The sequence below is a fragment of the Mya arenaria genome, chromosome 11, assembly GCF_026914265.1.
Source record: "Mya arenaria isolate MELC-2E11 chromosome 11, ASM2691426v1".
Taxonomy (NCBI): Eukaryota; Metazoa; Mollusca; class Bivalvia; order Myida; family Myidae; genus Mya; species Mya arenaria.
Genome location: NC_069132.1, coordinates 65,782,403 through 65,800,677, shown reverse-complemented (window position 1 = coordinate 65,800,677; position 18,275 = coordinate 65,782,403). Strand labels below are relative to the sequence as shown.

The 18,275-nt window shown below is 36.2% G+C and overlaps 1 protein-coding gene across 3 annotated transcripts in view; it reads left to right on the top strand.

Annotated features, from left to right (window-relative positions):
* The first annotated feature begins 3,787 nt into the window (after positions 1-3,787).
* LOC128209229 (endoplasmic reticulum membrane-associated RNA degradation protein-like) overlaps positions 3,788-18,275 on the top strand; it is a 32,388-nt gene continuing 17,900 nt past the window's right edge. For all 3 annotated transcript variants that reach the window (XM_052913171.1, XM_052913170.1, XM_052913172.1), the window contains exons 1-20: positions 3,788-3,873; positions 4,082-4,287; positions 4,696-4,850; positions 5,586-5,687; positions 5,940-6,032; positions 6,287-6,384; positions 8,734-8,855; positions 10,814-10,928; positions 11,753-11,855; positions 12,105-12,134; positions 12,718-12,786; positions 12,945-13,112; positions 13,672-13,752; positions 13,998-14,068; positions 14,608-14,718; positions 14,897-14,984; positions 15,459-15,631; positions 16,097-16,213; positions 17,171-17,254; positions 17,751-17,860. In XM_052913171.1, coding sequence (XP_052769131.1) covers positions 4,131-4,287; positions 4,696-4,850; positions 5,586-5,687; positions 5,940-6,032; positions 6,287-6,384; positions 8,734-8,855; positions 10,814-10,928; positions 11,753-11,855; positions 12,105-12,134; positions 12,718-12,786; positions 12,945-13,112; positions 13,672-13,752; positions 13,998-14,068; positions 14,608-14,718; positions 14,897-14,984; positions 15,459-15,631; positions 16,097-16,213; positions 17,171-17,254; positions 17,751-17,860 — 2,047 coding nt within the window. In that variant the 5' untranslated portion in view covers positions 3,788-3,873; positions 4,082-4,130. The remainder of the gene's footprint in view (positions 3,874-4,081; positions 4,288-4,695; positions 4,851-5,585; positions 5,688-5,939; positions 6,033-6,286; positions 6,385-8,733; positions 8,856-10,813; positions 10,929-11,752; positions 11,856-12,104; positions 12,135-12,717; positions 12,787-12,944; positions 13,113-13,671; positions 13,753-13,997; positions 14,069-14,607; positions 14,719-14,896; positions 14,985-15,458; positions 15,632-16,096; positions 16,214-17,170; positions 17,255-17,750; positions 17,861-18,275) is intronic.

The following is an 18,275-nucleotide window of genomic DNA, read 5'->3' as shown; positions in this document are numbered from 1 at the left end:
TTCTTGATTGCGACGTGCTTCCCATCGATCGCGCCACAACAGTGGGGGAAGTTCCACCTGTCTCCGAATCCCTCGGCCACCGGGCGCCATTCATCTTCTGTCTGGGGAGTGGCCCACATCTCATCCTCGTATACGTCGTAGATGGCCTGACACACCTCGGGCTGAAAAGGGCGATGGTGTTGTGTGGGACACGAAACGCAATCTCAAGATCGTGGTACCTGCTTCCGGTCGCCAAAAACCTCAAGGTGATTGCCAGCTTCAGCCCAGGGTCCAAGGGGGTTCGATGCCTGCAACAGAAGAAGATGAAATATGATTAAACCTTAGCAAGAATATAATGTTTGGAGGGAATTTTGTTTGCAAAATACGGATTAACTTACGTTGTACTCTTGGTAATGCGGGGGCCAACTCGGTTAAGCAACTCATAGTACATCTGTGGCTCCATGTGGCGGAAGGCTTTGAAGTCGGCAGCGTGCTCGGCCTCGAGTTCCTTCATTAGAGTATCGTACTGGCCGAAAAGGGGTCTGCGTAGGATCCACTCTCGCACCCACCAGCGTCTTTCTCTTCTGCGGGCCCTCTGTCGCTCCCTCTCGGCGGCTTCTAGTATTGCCGCCAGGTTCAGGTTGTACTGGAACCTTGCTTGAGCCAGTTCGTGTTCGAGCAGTGCCATTTGAAGTCTCCTCGGTGCAGCCATAGTGATGAACTGACAATGTCAGGTAGGAAGAACGGAATAGCTCGGCACCCAAGTCCGTGTTACATCGGACGAGCATCGGCCGGTCATTGTTCAGAGCCCGTTAACAACCCGGCCGGCGATCATACGGTGTCCTGTTACCTGCTCGGGTACCGGCCATATTCCTTCCGATGTCCGGCCGACCTCCGGCCGGTAGTTGCTGCCACATCGGCAGAAAAAAAAACTCATTTTGAGACAGACTCCGTACGGTCACCGGCCGGTGTTCGGTCGGTCGCCTGAAGATGTCCGGACGGAGTCCGTTCACGTCACCGAGCTCTGCTTCCGATGAGGAGAGCTCGGTGGCACCAAAAAAATCCACCGAGCTCTACCGATGCCGGACATCGGCCGGGCTATGTGACTGGGCCATAACCCACTATTCTTCCTACATGTGTATTGGACTGTGCTTTGTAAATGGCGGGAAAAGCAAATTATCACGTGCATTTCATGTAAATGATGACCAGAATAAATAATGTTTTTTAATGAAAAAATCCTCAGTACAAATAATAGTAAAAATAATAAGCTAATAATAAGAAAGTTTGACAAAAGTCATTGTTCAAACCTGAAGTACAACTGCTATATAATAGCTGCACTCTCACAGATATACAATTTTTACCATTTTTTTTTTATTTTTTTGTCCTGGAAAGAGCAAATTTTTGGGTAAACATCTTCAAACCAATGATATAAAATTGCTGACAAAAATCAGATCGTTGTTTGTCATATTTCCGTTCGAAAATTAATGTTTTATGGCTTAAACCGTTACTAACGGGTTAAGAAAAATGCATAAAACATCAATTTTCGATCTTAAATATACTAATCTGCGATTGAATTTTTTGTCAGCAGTCTTATATAACTGGATTCCATGGATTTTTGCTCGTTCCAAGACAAAAAATAAAAATAAATATCAAAACGTGCAATCTGTGAGAGTGCAGCTTTAATGCTCTGAATGTTATACATGACCATATAAATACATGGCCATATTAACCATATCTCCGTGATGGATGAAGCTATTACTCTTCGTCATGAGTACGCGGTATTCAATGGCGTATTAAGGAGTACTACGTCTCGGGACGATGGAAGTACGCGGGTACACAGAGACTTGAATGTATGATGCAGATACTCATGATTGCCACAATTCGGGACTGATCCATGCATTAGTGTTAGAGGCAGCCAAACATCAGAGGGCAATTTTTATATACATCCACTCGCTAAGAAACGAATGATCTGTATGTGTTTGTTAAAAGAAAATCGACATCGGCATTAAAATGACGTGTGTGATATTGACATTAAATACCTGACGCGATGATTAAATTTATATAGCCGGTGCCCCCCCCCCCCACAACGCCCCCCCCCCCCCACACCCACACACACGCACACGCACACGCGCACGCACACTCCCCTCTCACTAGTGTTAAACAACTATTTTACATAAATCGCCGTATTTGGTGCGCTGGATATGAAATGCGCCGCCATACAATGCACTCACCAAGTTAGACCCACTTTTCGTTTTCGTCCGCAGATTTTCGTTTTCGCAGCCAAATCAAAACAAATTATCGACTGCCCGCGTTTCAGGGACTTTGTAGTTCCGGCCCTCGACAGCTAATCAGTCGATCGAAGTATTACAGTCGCGAATATATGATACCCTTCGTTGTTGTGGCGCTGCTGCTGCTGCTGCTTCTGCTGGTGCTTATCGCGCTTTCGTCATCGTATTGTCGCGTTCTCACCATTGTGGTTTCGTGATTTCGCGTTTTCATTATCGAAAATCGTGTTTCAGATTTACACATTCATAGGCGATTGCCCTAACGGCATTCCGTATTATTAATGATAAAAAACACACACAAAAACTATATTATTTGTGTACAAAAAAACCACACGAATGAATAGCTACGTGGCCACATTTTTTCCAGTTAAATACTTGATTGTTTTAATCATTTATGTCAAAATGTTTAACTTTGTATTCATTATCTGGATCAGTAGTAGTGGGGTTGGGAGGAGTTGATCACCCTTGCAACCCTATTTTTGTTTCAAGGGAACTGTTTATATCAAAATGGTAAAATGCGAACATTTCACCAGAATGCGCCATGTAAGGCTAATAAAGATATTAAGCGTTTTGGTGTGGTCCCATAGAACATCTTTCACAATTTAGAGCCCATGTTTTTGTCTAATGTGAAAGGGGCTACACCGACCCGAGTTAAATCAGACAGAGAGACAAGATGCGCTTGTCGGGGTGTTCCGGCGGGATGGTATTCGGTCACCGGTTTCCAACGCGTCAAGGTATGACCACATTCGTGACATTTCGTACTTTTCAACGTACCCCAACGTACCTACCGGTACGGGAATGAAATCTCGACTATTTCTCCGGAACCACAAATGATAGGATTTTGGTTCTGGTCTTGAAATCTAGCACTCTCGATTACCTACGCTACGCCACCGTCGGTGCATTTCTGACGTCATTGCGTCACCGTTTCCATCCGCCTACAAGCCTATTTCACACTCTAAAATGCAGCGAAAAATGCCTAAAACTGGGTTGGGCGGTGACGAAGATATATCAGCATCCCTGCACTTGCCGCGGCTGGGACCAATTTTGCCATTTAGGGGACGCTCTAACCTACAAGATGCGCCTGTGTTCGGGGTGATATTTGGTCACCGGTTTCCAACACGTCAAAGTATGACCATCGAGTCATCTCATTTGGCTTATCACTTTTGACCAGACGGATTCCCGGTTTGAAATCGTGGAATCAGCAAAATAAACTAGCATAGCACGAACCATGTTCGTTGATTTGCATGTATTTATAAATATTATATAGTCAGAAAAGAGGTTGAAGCTCTACACAACATTCCTTTTAATCCGACAGTTCCGATTTTAAATAGCAGTCATTATATACATTAACGCACGCGCATGCTTTTATTATTTATTTCCTTGTTTTCGGACTACTTAATAAAAGTCATTCATGTAGCTGTAATGTCAAGGGGATGTTACTACGCCACGCATAAAATTAGTGGACTGTAATCGTACTACGAGTAGTTACCTCCCGTAATTAAAAAACTGACATTGATATTAGTAAACAAACCATTCTTATAAAGTGGAACATATTCAATATTTGTTTTATTATACTGTTCCTTTAAATCATGGAATGTTTTGTAATTTGGTAAGGATGTTTTTAAAATCCTATTTATGTAGTTATTCACTTGTCGCTACGTATAAATAATAAACAGTGTCAGTTAGATACAAAAGTCTAAGATAATAGACGTCCAACATATAACTATGGTTAAAAGGTATGATACTATGTTTATTATTCATTTAGAATATAAGATAAACAGTCTGATTAAAATCATATCCTAAATACACTCATGCAGGCACTGAAGATGGAGTACTTTACTCAGATTGGATGTTGAAGAACATCTCATGGATGGAATCTCTCTGACATTGCCGGTTGTGGAGACCTGCTTGTCCAGTTATGTCAACAATCTGATCACTAAGTTAGCTTTCACTGAAGCATGCGATGATAATGCACTGAATGAAGGATTTCTAGACTTCAAGTATATCTGTAGTATGCTTTCAGGTAATAGTTATTCTAAATTCAATTATTAAAAACATTGGAAATCAGACTTGAAGCAAAATCGGCTTGAATGGGCAAAAGAAACTAAGTGTACCTTTTTATGTACCAGAAGGGAATCTTATAAAACTTTGAGAAGCTGTCCACAGGTTAAATTTTGCTCTTAAACATGATTTGATTGGTTAAAAATTGACCAATCAATACACATTTTGGATAACTTTGACCAAACCAAAAACTCAACCAGTTTTTTTACAAATGGCTGCTGTAGGCTATAATCAGTATATTATAAAGTAATCTTCTTGAACAACTTTAAGGTGAAAAATCAATAAAGTGTTTTAAACGTTATAAACATTTGCAATATTTCATTGTGTAACGAACTAACACACTGAATTGTAGATTTATAATCACGTACAGGTAACGCAGAGGATGAGCCAAGTGTATACTTTCCAGCCTGTGTGACCAGTTTAGCTCCAATTCTTACCTCAGTAGAAAATCTTGTGGGAAAGATTGGTCCGCAGAACTTCCTTGATACTTACCTTCCATATGTATCCTGGACTGGAAAACAACAGGTAAGATCGCTGAGCCAGTTTCATTCAAGGATCTTACATGTAGTCTGAACTTTAATTTTCTTAAATTCGTATAAATGTCACAGATGGAAACAGTATATTATTTATGATTTCCTAAACTTATTTTAATTATGTTCATGTTCAATCTCTTGTGGCAAAACTGGCATATAAAAGCCTATACTATAACACACATAGTCCATGTGTTTCCTGGACTGGAAAGCAACAGGTATTTGAATAATGCGCATGTTCAATCTCTTTTGACAAAAATGACATATAAAAGTCTATCCCATTACAAACATAGTCCATGTGGCTTACATTATATAAACATATACAAACGACATACTATGGGCTGAACTTCAATAAATACTGGTATACAGAAAAATTAACGAAAAAGTAACACAAGGATCATTTCAATTTACGATTTAGATCTACTTATATCGTTATTAAAGCAGATCCCTGGCACTTGAAATTCAGAGGGCATCCCCATTTTGTTCAGCTCATAAAAAGGAGAATTTTTTTAGGGAGAAAACAAAAAGATTCTAATTTATGGTACCAGGTTATAATCATATCTTTATTAATTGTATCATTTAAAAGCTGAATGATTACACAATTACATCTTAATTTTTTAAAATGTTACAAAAACTCCAAACAATCTAAACTTATCTGAATTATATATAGATTTTAAAATGAAGTTTTATTCTATTGTAACAATATCTGTATCAAACAATGCCATGTCAGGTACTGGCGGAAATATGGCGCGACATGTTTACTCACAACCCTGTGAATGAAGTCACTGCCCTGCTGGTCTCCTCAGCTGTTCTTGAGAGAGCTCTCGGGGATGTAAGACTGATTAGTAAACTTAATATTCGTTCTGAGTATTATTTTTCAATACAATTATAAGATGAGATGTACTAAACAATGGGCTGTTTATTCAAGGCTTTGTTAAAGTTACAAAGTGATTAAAGGCATAGTTGTTAACTTTAAACGGGAAAAAATTGCTGCATTATAATTCATTTTGTATCCATAATCATCATGTTTATTGTATGATGTCCAAAGTATAGTTTGACTATTTGTTCATATGTTTACTTTCAGGTGTATATGTTGAAAGGGCCAGCCCCGTGTCCGTCCATGCTGAAAGATCTGCTTGTAACAGAGCAGCTGAAGGAAATTCTTGGAGAACACGTGGTAATTTTTTTTACTTAATCAATTACAAATCATACTATAAGAAATACCATTAAATGTCACCACATAGTAATGTAACCTATTGTCAAACCTCCTGGGAATTGCCAATAAACGCATTGTTGTTTTAACGTAACCCAAATGTTCAAAGTTTCGAGTAGCCAATAAACAAATGGTGTTTTTACGTAATCTAAGTGTTCAAAGTTTTGAGTAGGCAATGCGCCTAGATTAACTGTAAGTAAATGTGTTCTTATTTCCAGATGTGCATACTCCGGCTGGTAATGGGTCCTCCAACCTCTCTTAACCTCCGAAATGTTGCATGGCATGGTTTTCCCTTTCCGGGAGAAATACCAGCAAGGTTTGTGAAAATGTCACAATAACATCTGAATATAAAGTTCTCTCAATTTTACCATGATGAATACAATTTTTTAGCTCTACTGGCCAAAGGCCAGAAGAGCTTATGCGATGGTAATGTGTACGTAGTATGTGCATCCGTGCGTCCGTGCGGTCGTGCGTTCGTGCGTCTGTAAACAATTGCTTGTGAACACGATACAGTCTTCAGTTTTGATTGTATCTCGATGAAACTTGTACAGTATTTAGATATCCATTAGAGCTGGGTTCCTTTCGAAAACCAGCCAGATCCGCCCATGCATGCCTAGATTATGGCCCTTGATAGTATAAAAAAATGCTATTGTGTAAACAATTGGTTGTAAACAATTGGTTGTGAACACGATACAGTCTTCAGTTTTTATTGTATCTCAATGAAACTTGTACAGTATCTAGATATCCATTAGAGCTCGGTTCCTTTCGAAAACCAGCCAGATCCGCCCATGAATGCCTAGATTATGGGCCATGAAAGTTTTAAAGAAATGCTCTCTATTTTTAGCCAGGTCTGCATGAGCGAATTCTATTTTTAGCCAAGTTTACATGTACATGTAAATTCAAGTCTAGAGTTAAGGGAGACAATTTGCAAGTCTAGGATTTTGAGAGACAATTTGCTTTTTGCTTCTGCAGCTGATTTTGTGAATTACTCTGCCTTGTTCTTGTTGAAAGCTCAAAGGCCATTTTTTAGCTTTAAGTTCTGTAGTTTGCGCATTTATATTAACAAAATTGGTTGTGAATGTTTAAGTTATGCACCTGGTGTCATTACTGGCCACACCCAGGGTTCACAGGTTTGGTAAACATAAATCTGGAAAGGTTTGAAAATCTTTTTGTGTGTTCGTGCATCCATCTCAGCACAATTGATTGTGAATGTTTGTTCAAATTGATCAATGTTGTCCTAGGATGCCCTTGACTTTGACCTTTTGACCAACTTTTTTTTAACTTTTAAAACTACAGAAATTTTTACTATGAGTACAGTTTTTTTTTTGTCAGATGACTTTTACTTGGCACATATTAAAATAGTTCATGGAACTAATCTGCTTACAATACTTTCTGGGCTCAGATGTTGAACGTGCTACGTTTTCAGGTAAGCCAAACACAAAACATAAACCATTATAATGTCTGTTGCCTTTTACCCATACATACATGCTCTGGATTGATATGACCACAAAAGCCATGCCAGTAGAGCATAGGCCCTTTTGGGCCTCTTGTTTAGCTTTAAGTTCTGTAGTTTGCACATTCATCTTAACAAAATTGGTTGTGAATGTTTAAGTTATGCACCTGGTGTCATTACTGGCCACACCCAGGGTTCACAGGTTTGGTAAACATAAATCTGAAAAGGTTTGAAAATCTTTTTGTGTGTTCGTGCATCCATCTCAGCACAATTGATTGTGAATGTTTGTTCAAATTGATCAATGTTGTCCTAGGATGCCCTTGACTTTGACCTTTTGACCAACTTTTTTTAACTTTTAAAACTACAGAATTTTTTTACTATGAGTACAGTTTTGAAAGCATTTTTTTGTCAGATGACTTTTACTTTGCACATATTAAAATAGTTCATGCAACTAATCTGCTTACAATACTTTCTGGGCTCAGATGTTGAACGTGCTACGTTTTCAGGTAACCCAAACACAAAACATAAAGTATATGTCTGTTGCCTTTTACCCATACATACATGCTCTGGATTGATATGACCATAAAAGCCATGCCAGTAGAGCATAGGCCCTTTTGGGCCTCTTGTTTGATAATCTATTGCAGTTTGGTCACATGATAGACCAAGTGCTCTTTTGCTATATTAATCGGTACATACTATTTTACCATGTGAGTTCCAGCAGTAAAACGTTAGTATAAAAATGATTAATGTGGGTGCTTTCATTGTGATATATTATACGAATTAAACAATTATATCAAAATAAACAGAGACATTATAAGTTGTCATTTTAGCTTGTCTGTTTTAGTACAAATAACCTTGGCGTTGCCTTAGTCATTCTTGTGGAAAAACTTGAACCTTGGCCATACCTCAATAAACCCTAAAGGTATTTAAATGAAACTTGGTACAAGTGTTGTCAGAGGCAATATGAACATGTTCACCAAGGTCATACTTTAAGCTTTAGTAGTTGTAGAGTTCTTCCTCCTTTTCAACTTCAAACTTCAGATGAAGTTTGGGCTCGCCCTGGGACGCTCTTGTTTTCATACCACTGTTTTAATAAGTGTATTTGAGCCCTCTAATAAAGATAAGTGTATTATGCGTATGAATTGAAATATTGTACAAGATAAATGAAAAGAAAGAACACTCAAATGCTTCAACACACTTGTATGCCTCCAGGTGTATTTGGTTCCTGATACTACTGGTACCCAGCATAGGTCGAGTGTTGGAAGAGAGGCTGGTCCCAGTGCTGATGTTACACCGGGAACCTGTGGTCTTTCCTCGCACCAAACTTATTACAGGTATCTAGCAAGTTTAAGGGACTTTTTTAATTGTAGCACAAAATTCATTTTGGGCATACACTTGTAATGCGAGTGTAGAGGATTTTGTAACACAAATAAACATCTTGGATAAACATGTAGAGCAAGTTGAGGGGACTTTTCAACTCAAAACTTATCTCAGGTATACATGTAAAGAGAGCATAGGGAAATATGTGACCTAAAACTCAACTCAGACATAAATGAAAACCATGTTGTGGGGACAGCTCATATAGCAGAATGAGTAAAAAACAACTCAGGAATACATGTAGTGCAAGTTGGGGTTACTTTATAACACAAAACTCATCTTGGGTATACATGTAGAGCAAGAGCAAGTTGAGGGGATTTTGTAACAATAAACTCATCGTGGGTTTACATGTTGAGTAAGTTGCGGAGATTTTGTAACACAGAACTCATTTTGCGTACACATGTAAATGAAGCTGAGAGGTCTTTATAACATAAACCTTTCTTCAGTATAATTATATAACAAAACTTCCTCATCGGTATACATGTAACTCAAGGTGAGGGGTCTTAAAAACATAAAATTCATCATAAATGTGAAGTAAATTGAGGGGTCTTTATAACACAAAACTCACCGTGGGTATACATGTAGAGCAACTTGAGAGGGCTATAAAACACAAAAATCATTTTTGGTATACATGGTTGAGGGGTCTTAAAATCATAAAACTCATCATGGGTATACATGTAAATCAAGTTGAGGGGTCTTAAAATCATAAAACTCATCTTGGGTATACATGTAAATCAAGTTGAGGGGTCTTAAAATCATAAAACTCATCTTGGGTATACATGTAGAGCAAGTTCAGTGGACTTTGTAACTTAAAACTCATCTTGGGTTTACATGTAGAGCAAGTTCAGTGGACTTTGTAACTCAAAACTCATCTTGGCTATACATGTACAGCAAGTTCAGTGGACTTTGTAACTCAAAACTCATCTTGGGTTTACATGCATAGCAAGTTTAGGGGACTTTGTAACTCAAAACTCATCTTGGGTTTACATGCATAGCAAGTTTAGGGGACTTTGTAACTCAAAACTCATCTTGGGTTTACATGCATAGCAAGTTTAGGGGACTTTGTAACATAAAACTCATCTTGGGTTTTATGCATAGCAAGTTTAGGGGACTTTGTAACATAAAACTCATCTTGGGTTTTATGCATAGCAAGTTTAGGGGACTTTGTAACATAAAACTGTCTCAGTTGTACATGTAGGTCAAGTGGAGGGGAACTCGTGATGTGATGGCAGCTGTTATGATTTAGTGATTATGATTTGACCTGTCTGCCATCACATCTGACCCTTCCGAATGGATCTTGGATGTAAATGAGTTTTTAGTTTTAATTATTGTTTTATTATCTGCCATTCTGTATCAAGCTATTCCTTTTAAAGTGAAACTCTTATTCAAAATCAATACTTACACATGTATAACAAAAAAAGATTTTGAGTAAACCTGAAACTACTTACTAAATAATGCATTTTTGGAAATTATTAATTACTGATAACAAGATTGTAACCGTAGATTCTTTAGATGAAAACGCAATATATTAAATGATTAGTTAGTGCTAAAAGATTTACTGTGAAATACTAGCAATTGTTTTTTTTTGTTGAAAATATTTTTAGTGAGTAAGTGTGCATCTTTAAATGAATTTCAGTAATTTAATACTTCTCTTGTCCAGTTCTCAAGTACGTGCAGTGGTTAGAACACTCGTTTTTCACCAAGAGTTTCAAGGTTTATATTCACTGGTCAAGTGGGATTCCACCGGATACTCTGGTTTTCCCTACAACACTAGATCACACGCGTTACATCGTGCAAATATGCGTGAATGCTATAATGCTGTAATAACTTGTTTTAAAATAGTTCTGGTTTTGACTAATAATATACAAAGACAATCTCTCCTTTGTATTTGAGAAATGTTAATGGTGTATTTCAGAGGTTGATATTTTGTCTAGCAAGGACCTCATTGAGGCTGTAAAAGACACCCAATTTTCATCCTGGGACACAAGAATGTTTTGGACAAATATCACCAGTTTATATACCCAAGAAAGGTACAAGGAATGGGAATTGCTCTCCTTGTATTTTATTATGAGCGCTTGGTGCTGAACCTTCTTCATAATAATTATCAAGTCAATAGTTACTCTTCCAAAATAACATCAATATGTACTGTGCAATGTATACCTGGTATTGTTTGAGTTAAAGTAATGATATACTTTTTTTATTTGTATTTTAAACCAATAATCAAGCATTTTTGACTGGAATGGGATATGGAAGGTTTATTCTTGCATACCGGACGTATGTTACGGTCATGTGACCAGTGCTGGAAAAACCCATCTTACATACCTCACTTCTTTTTTCTTTTATTGTATGATTTATGAAAAGTATATTATGCCATTTCAATAAAGCGCATTCAAATATATATGTTAGCAAGACTTTTTATTAAAATTGAAAATAAATAATCGTAAAAAACGCTATTTTAGTTATTTAAAATTACTGCGCTCTATGACGTAAGTGAACAACGTCGCACGCGCTTTTTGGTGTAATTGTACAAAAGTTTGTTTTCTACGTCATTTATTCCACAAATTGATAAATTTAGGTATGCAAGAAAAAATATCAATCATGTTTTTCCGGTCCGTATCGACAGATCCGACCCTCATGCACGCTGCGTGGCCGGTAACTCTGCAAGCCTCGTTACCAATTTTTCTATCTGTACCAAACACATGATAGATACTTATAAGATAAAACTGTATGAATGAAGAATCCTTAAAATGGCTAAAATAATTTAATACCATTATTGTATGTTGGTTCTTTATCTATAAGTATTATTGACTTTGATCAATACTTAAGTTAATGATTAACGTCATGTTCATCTTAGGTATGGTGAATGTACCGCTCTTCTACTCTACTACCTAGAGCAAGGTCTACGGCTTGTGTTTGCTACTGCCAACAACTGCGAGAACAGAATTTTGACTGCTGAGGTATGAACAAACTTAGTTGCATTTATTGGTAGGCCTAAATATATGGTAAAGTTAAGTAGATTCTTTTCCCATTATTATCTTGTTTATTGTTGAAATAAATTTCAATTTATTAAGAGGTTATAGGCATGATTGCCTGGATGCATTAAAACTTGTTGTAGTTATTGTTGCATGCAGACTGTTTGAAACATATGACCAATTCTTTTATATATTTAACATACATTTTTTTTTAAACTATTCATCTTTTTCCAGGCAACGACATTATACACTACATTTGATGAGGTAATAGAGAATAACATCTGAACGTATTGTGAGTACTTACTTGTATTGTAACTCGAAACCGTGTACTTGTAATTTGTAAACTGCATTTGGAAGAAGGCAGTAACTCCTACATGTGCATACAGTCATACTTTAAATTTAGTAGTTCCTCTTAATATTCATACTTGTGAACAACTTCCGTATTATAATTATTTCTAAGCATGTGCATATGCGCCCTATTGAGGCACTGTGTGATTCTGGCAAGTGTTATAACATTGGGCCGATTGTTTAGAATTTTGTTAAAGTTAACAACCATATTTATGACATCATTGGTCACTTGAAAAAAGTGAAATATTAAATGACGTTCTCATATCATTGAATACAAACAACTACAGCTGAAAATGAAAAAGTTGTTATAAATATTGTTTAAAAATACAGCAGATCACAAGTGTTTACATTAAACCTTAAGAGCAGTAAAACTTTGGAAGTTAAAAACGATTACGTTAACAATGTTGTTAACTTTAACATAGTTTATTACAATAATCTGTCTACGTTTGAACAAAAATTAATGAATAAATTTTATGTTTCTTTTTCTTATTTTGTTTAGATGTTAGATCCTTTTCTCCCTGATGGGTCTGAAAACCGACTGAGGATGGTTATAGGAGAAGAGATATTGGTAAGAAACACATGATTGCAGTGTTCGGAAACTTGTTTTAAGCTTTGTGGATTTAGGTTGGCTGATCATCCTCTAGTTTAAGTTACAAAATATAAAAAAACACACTTTCCCTTACTTGATGTGCATGTGATGATTTTTTTCTTCTTTTCTCCAAACAGGAAATAATCCTTGACCACCTGACCTACCCGGGCGGCCCTAGGGTGAGGGACCGTTTGAGTCACGGTGAAGCATGCTGGGAAAGGTTTCCATGGCAACTCACACGTAACCTGGCAACTATCTGTGTGGCACTGTCAGCCATGTTTGTAAAGGATGGGAAACATATTCATGTGAGTAACAATCTGTTATTAAGTTAATTTTGTTGTTTTCCCTTTATTGTCTTAATGTACCCTGCGTAGCAGGCAGACTCAGAGTGCTTATGTTGTCATTGTTACCTGCAGCATCATCCACGGAGTCAAACATTCATTACAATCTCTTACCTAAACTTTTCTTCTTCAACTTTAATAATAATACAATCTAAGCAGCAATACTAATTATTGGCATAGAATATCTCGACTGAGTTTGATTACCAATCAGATCATTGTAGGCACTCTAAGAGTTATTACCCTTTAATTGTCAAAAATTTACTAATGAATGGTAACAGTCCTGACAGGAGGTGAAGTTTTTGTTTCAAAGTTCTCATGAAAATAACATGTATCTAGCTGACCTGTAGTGATACAAACCGAACCTCAAACTATTATTATTACATGAAATAATACATGTCAAGTCCTGTTGTAAATCTTGCTAGAAATGTTCATGATCACACAACAACATGAATTTTACAATTAAGGGCTCAATGTGTAGTGCATGTTAGAATATTGTATTTATAACACAATGTTTTGTTTTCAGAACAAATGTGTAACCATACTTCATGAGGATATTAAGTCATACAGTGTCCAGTTTCATAGAATAAGCCTGTTAAAGAAGGAGGTGTGTTTGTTTTTAGTCTTCATTCATATAAGAAAGGCATGCATTGATAATACATTGTAATTTTAACATAGAAGCAGTTTGCATAAATTGAAGACATGTATAAATATTATGTGTATGTTTCAATAGTAAAGTAATAAAAATTGATAAAACAAACAATAATAATAATAATACCAACTGAAACTGTTTTAAATTGCTTTGAATATTTCATTATTTCACTATGGGCTGTAAATAATCTTTTTTGTTAGATATCTACCTTCTTTAAGAAAGCATCTGAGACAGATTCCATGATTTTACTGCAGCCTGACCTTAGTGAAAGGTTTGTATATTTGTTATGTTATTAATATATTAGAACATGAAACTAATTTTTAAATAATGTGAAATGTTACTTACCCATAGACGATAGCTGACTGAAAATTGAATTGTGCTGAGGTCTAGTAGCTGACTGGTTACTTAATGCAGCCTAGGTATAGTAGTTGACTGGTTTCCTTATTTATGCTAAAGTCTAACTAACAGGTAACTTAACTATGCTTAGAACTTGTTGTTGATTTGTTCCTTAACCATGCTAATATCTTGCCTTTGTTTCATCTGGTATTTATTCTGATAAAATCTACCAAGAAACAATTCTATGTTATTTCGACTGCAATTGAAATGTTGCCCAGATAGTTGCATTTACCATCTACAGACAGAAGTGCTTTACACAAAGATAAATACAAATATTTAAAAAACACATTATTATGTTCCAATGCCCCTGACGCATTGAATATTTAAATATCACTGTCAAGGCGTCCATTTGTGTGCGTGCGTCTGTCCTTTCGTTCATTTTTATCATTTAATAATTGATTTGGCAATTTTCAGAAAGCCAAACGATCCTTTCCAGTCTACAGATGAAGCATCTTCACTTGAAGCAAAGCTCAGGGACATCGTTGCTGTTTTTGATGGACATTGGGCATATGTGGGCTCAAAATGGTAGGGAACTTTTCGACTATCATGTTTTTAATTTAAAGCTATTTCACTTCTTTCAATACTATGATAATTTTACGTCTTCTAGTTCTTGCCAATTAAGTTTTCAGGGTGAGTTGTAATTTTACGTTGAAATCGATTTATAGATACAAAAGATACAATGGCTGTCACATATTTTTTTCAGTTTTCAATATTGTGACCTCCATCATTTGAAATCAACAGTTGATGAAATTTTGCAGCAAAAGATACATACCCTGTACAGAAACTCGAAGGTAAATTATATATGTGTAATTCTGGTTTGAAAATTTACATTTGACAAATGTCTTAGGATTTGTTTAAGAACCTGTGTCCACATGGACTTAAATGTGGTAAGTGCATATAATAAACATGCAAATTGAATCATTTCTTCGACAAGGTGCTAAAATATTATTAATGTAGAAAAGGGTTATTCCAACTGTAATTGTATTCAGAACTTTTAAGAATACACAAGAGTCAAACTCCCGAATCTAAACAAAGAACAAAAACGTTTTTAAACCTTACTGGTTAAACTTATTTAGAAGATATGTTCTTGAATGTTACACTACATTTTGATTTTCATTATTTTATTTTATGACGCCATTTTAACTTCGTGCAATGAAACTTTTTACGATACAACGTTAATATGATGGAATACAGACAAGTTTATTTTGGGATTCGTATTGCCGTTATATTTATGATGGGCGTAATTATAATATGTTCCTTGACAGGGTTCCAACTGTGATATTGAAAATGAGGTGCTAACACTGCTGGACCATATAGTAGATGAGTGTTTGCAAGTCATCACTCAGATGCAACAGTTTGCAACAAACAGGCAACAGCAGATGACTCTAAAACAGCTCAGGTCACGGCAGAGAGAGAACTTCAAGAAGTTCCTAGCAAGGTAGCTTAATTAGATAAGCGTTTTATGTCTGAGAGCTGTCGTTGCCACTCATGTTAGTATCATAATACACAAATTAAAACTGTGAGAAAACATTTTTACAACAGGGGCTTGAACCCACGATTGCTGGAACACTAGCATTGAGCACAACTGACTGAGCCAGCCAATCAGCAATATTTCACTCTTTCAGTTGCAAACATAAATCTTAAATAGTACTAGCAATGTGCATATTGATTTGCTGATGCTAACCGAGTGATATCAAATTCTGCAAGAATTCAAATATTACACTAGCTTGAATACTGACAATGAAGCATATTTACGATATGTGTTTCTTGCAGATTTATGATGGGTATATAATCTAAGTTAAATTGAAGCCACGATTTATAATGGTGTCATCTTCAATCCCCATTAATACAATAAATGACAACTTGTGAATTAACATAAGGTTTAAATGTATTTCTATTCCAGTGTACCATCATTGGTTGTGGGGCCGTGCACATGTGTATACATGTGTTGTTGCCAACTATATCAACTTGATGAAATAAAGGCGAGGGAAGGACCTCAATCAAACAACAAATTAATCAAGTAAGAATGTATGGGTATCCATTATGAAAAATAGTATAACAATGCATCGTTCCTGTCACTTGCCTACAATATCTGTTATGACCATAAATACTTTTACCAGAACATGCTTGTTGGCCATGTTACCTGGAACACTAGCATTGAAAGCGATCTTATAAAGATATAAAGTGATTTTTGTTGACAAGTATTAAGTTGAGAATTAACTTGTTAAAAACCCAGTGAACTTGTTGACTGTTCAAACAATTATTAAGATGTATGTAGTGTGTGTCTCCCATTTTTGTCTATCAGGATTTAAACTTGTGCCTCTAATCAGGATCGTTATATTTAGGGTTTTGTTGCTGGGCTTGTTCCTAGATCCTCCATTGTTTGCTTTGTCATATATCTCCACATGGACAGTTACTTTGCAACTAACTTGGCTTTAGATATCTAGACTGTTTTCCTTAGTGGAATGAAAGTCAATATAGAATTAGTTCATCAACCATGCTCTATTTATACCAGGTGTATTGTTCATTCATGTATTTAAAGATTTTCAATTCCATATGTTGCGGTATTACTGGCATTTTCACTTAATCAAAGTCAAAATCGTATACAAAGGGGTTCTTATGTTCAGGATTAATTCTGAAATCAGGATTTAGAGCTTTTTACATCAGACTCTGGTACAATTGTAAGAATAAATTTTGTTCAGACTTTTGCAAAAAATATACGAATTTCCTTGAAATGAATATTAATGACTTTTGAAACTATTTCAAAAGGGGTCTTCTCACCCTTAACCTGCTTTGGGCATTCATCTCTTATATTCATCAAACAGACCCGGCTATTTTTCAGGATTGACAATTGACAAGTGTTAGAAACCCTGAATATGGCCTACAGGGTACCGTTAATTGGTAATGAATAAAGATAAACCTTTGTTAAGATGATATGGAACAGTTTGTTAAGATTTAAAATTTCATTTCCTTTCAGATTCTGGAAGTCTGTGCTGAAGTTGTGTGAGAATTTACGAACATTTACGCACCATGATAAGAACAAATGGACAGAAGGGGAGGAGTTAGTTTCACACTTGACACCTTTTGTAGAATCTATTTTTAAAACCTTTCATTGATTGATATGTGTGTGCATTATGCAAATATGTGTCTTAAAATTATCTGGTAAAGCTATGTTATCTGACATCTTTAGAATGATTTTCATAGCATGGTTAATGGCACAATTCGTTATTAAGGACTATTTCACCGAGGGTAACATAAACACCCATGATGCTACCGTTTCTCTTACACTAGGAGGGTTTGCTGTTAAAAGGACTATATCAATGACCTTATTTCGGTCTAGGGGACCTTATAACGGATAATGATAACTCTTAGTAACGATACCCACCCACCAATAATAAATCAAAACACTTTTTTTTCCGAAAACAGAATTATTTTTGTAGCTTGTGCAATTGCATATAATGTACAGTTTACTGCATTGTTTTTCTCTAATTAGTAGGTACAGCAACATTAATATAATCTTCTTTTGCTCCATAAAGTTTTGGTAATTGTATTTTCAGCCCAGCCGGAACAATTTTTCAGTCGGCCGATTGTTTCCCAGTATTCGACACTCCTCGGCCATTTTTATCGACAACAACCTCGGCTGTATGCCAGTACATCAGTAGAAGTAGTTCGTATTTTTTTTAAATTATTTCATGAATTTAATGTAGTGTTATAGCTTGTTTAATTGCCAGTGAAGTGTATTATTGCAAACATGATTTAGATTCCCGAGAGTTAAGTCATTAAAAGTTTATCTGCTGAATTAAATTACTACGCGATCTACTTGCAGCGGACTTAAACATACCGATTTCTAAGAATGTACACCGTCCATATACATCAGAAGTTGTTTTCAATAAAAAGGCCGAGGAGTTCCGAATGCATATCAAACAACTCGAGTGTTAAAATATATAAAAAGCATATATGAAAACAATATTCCCCGTCATCCCTTTTCTTATTTCTTTTTAATAAAAAGGGGATGACGGGGAATATTGTTTTCAATTTAGCGATAGATGCTCAGATGATGCTCTTCAGCTTACTGTAAAGTT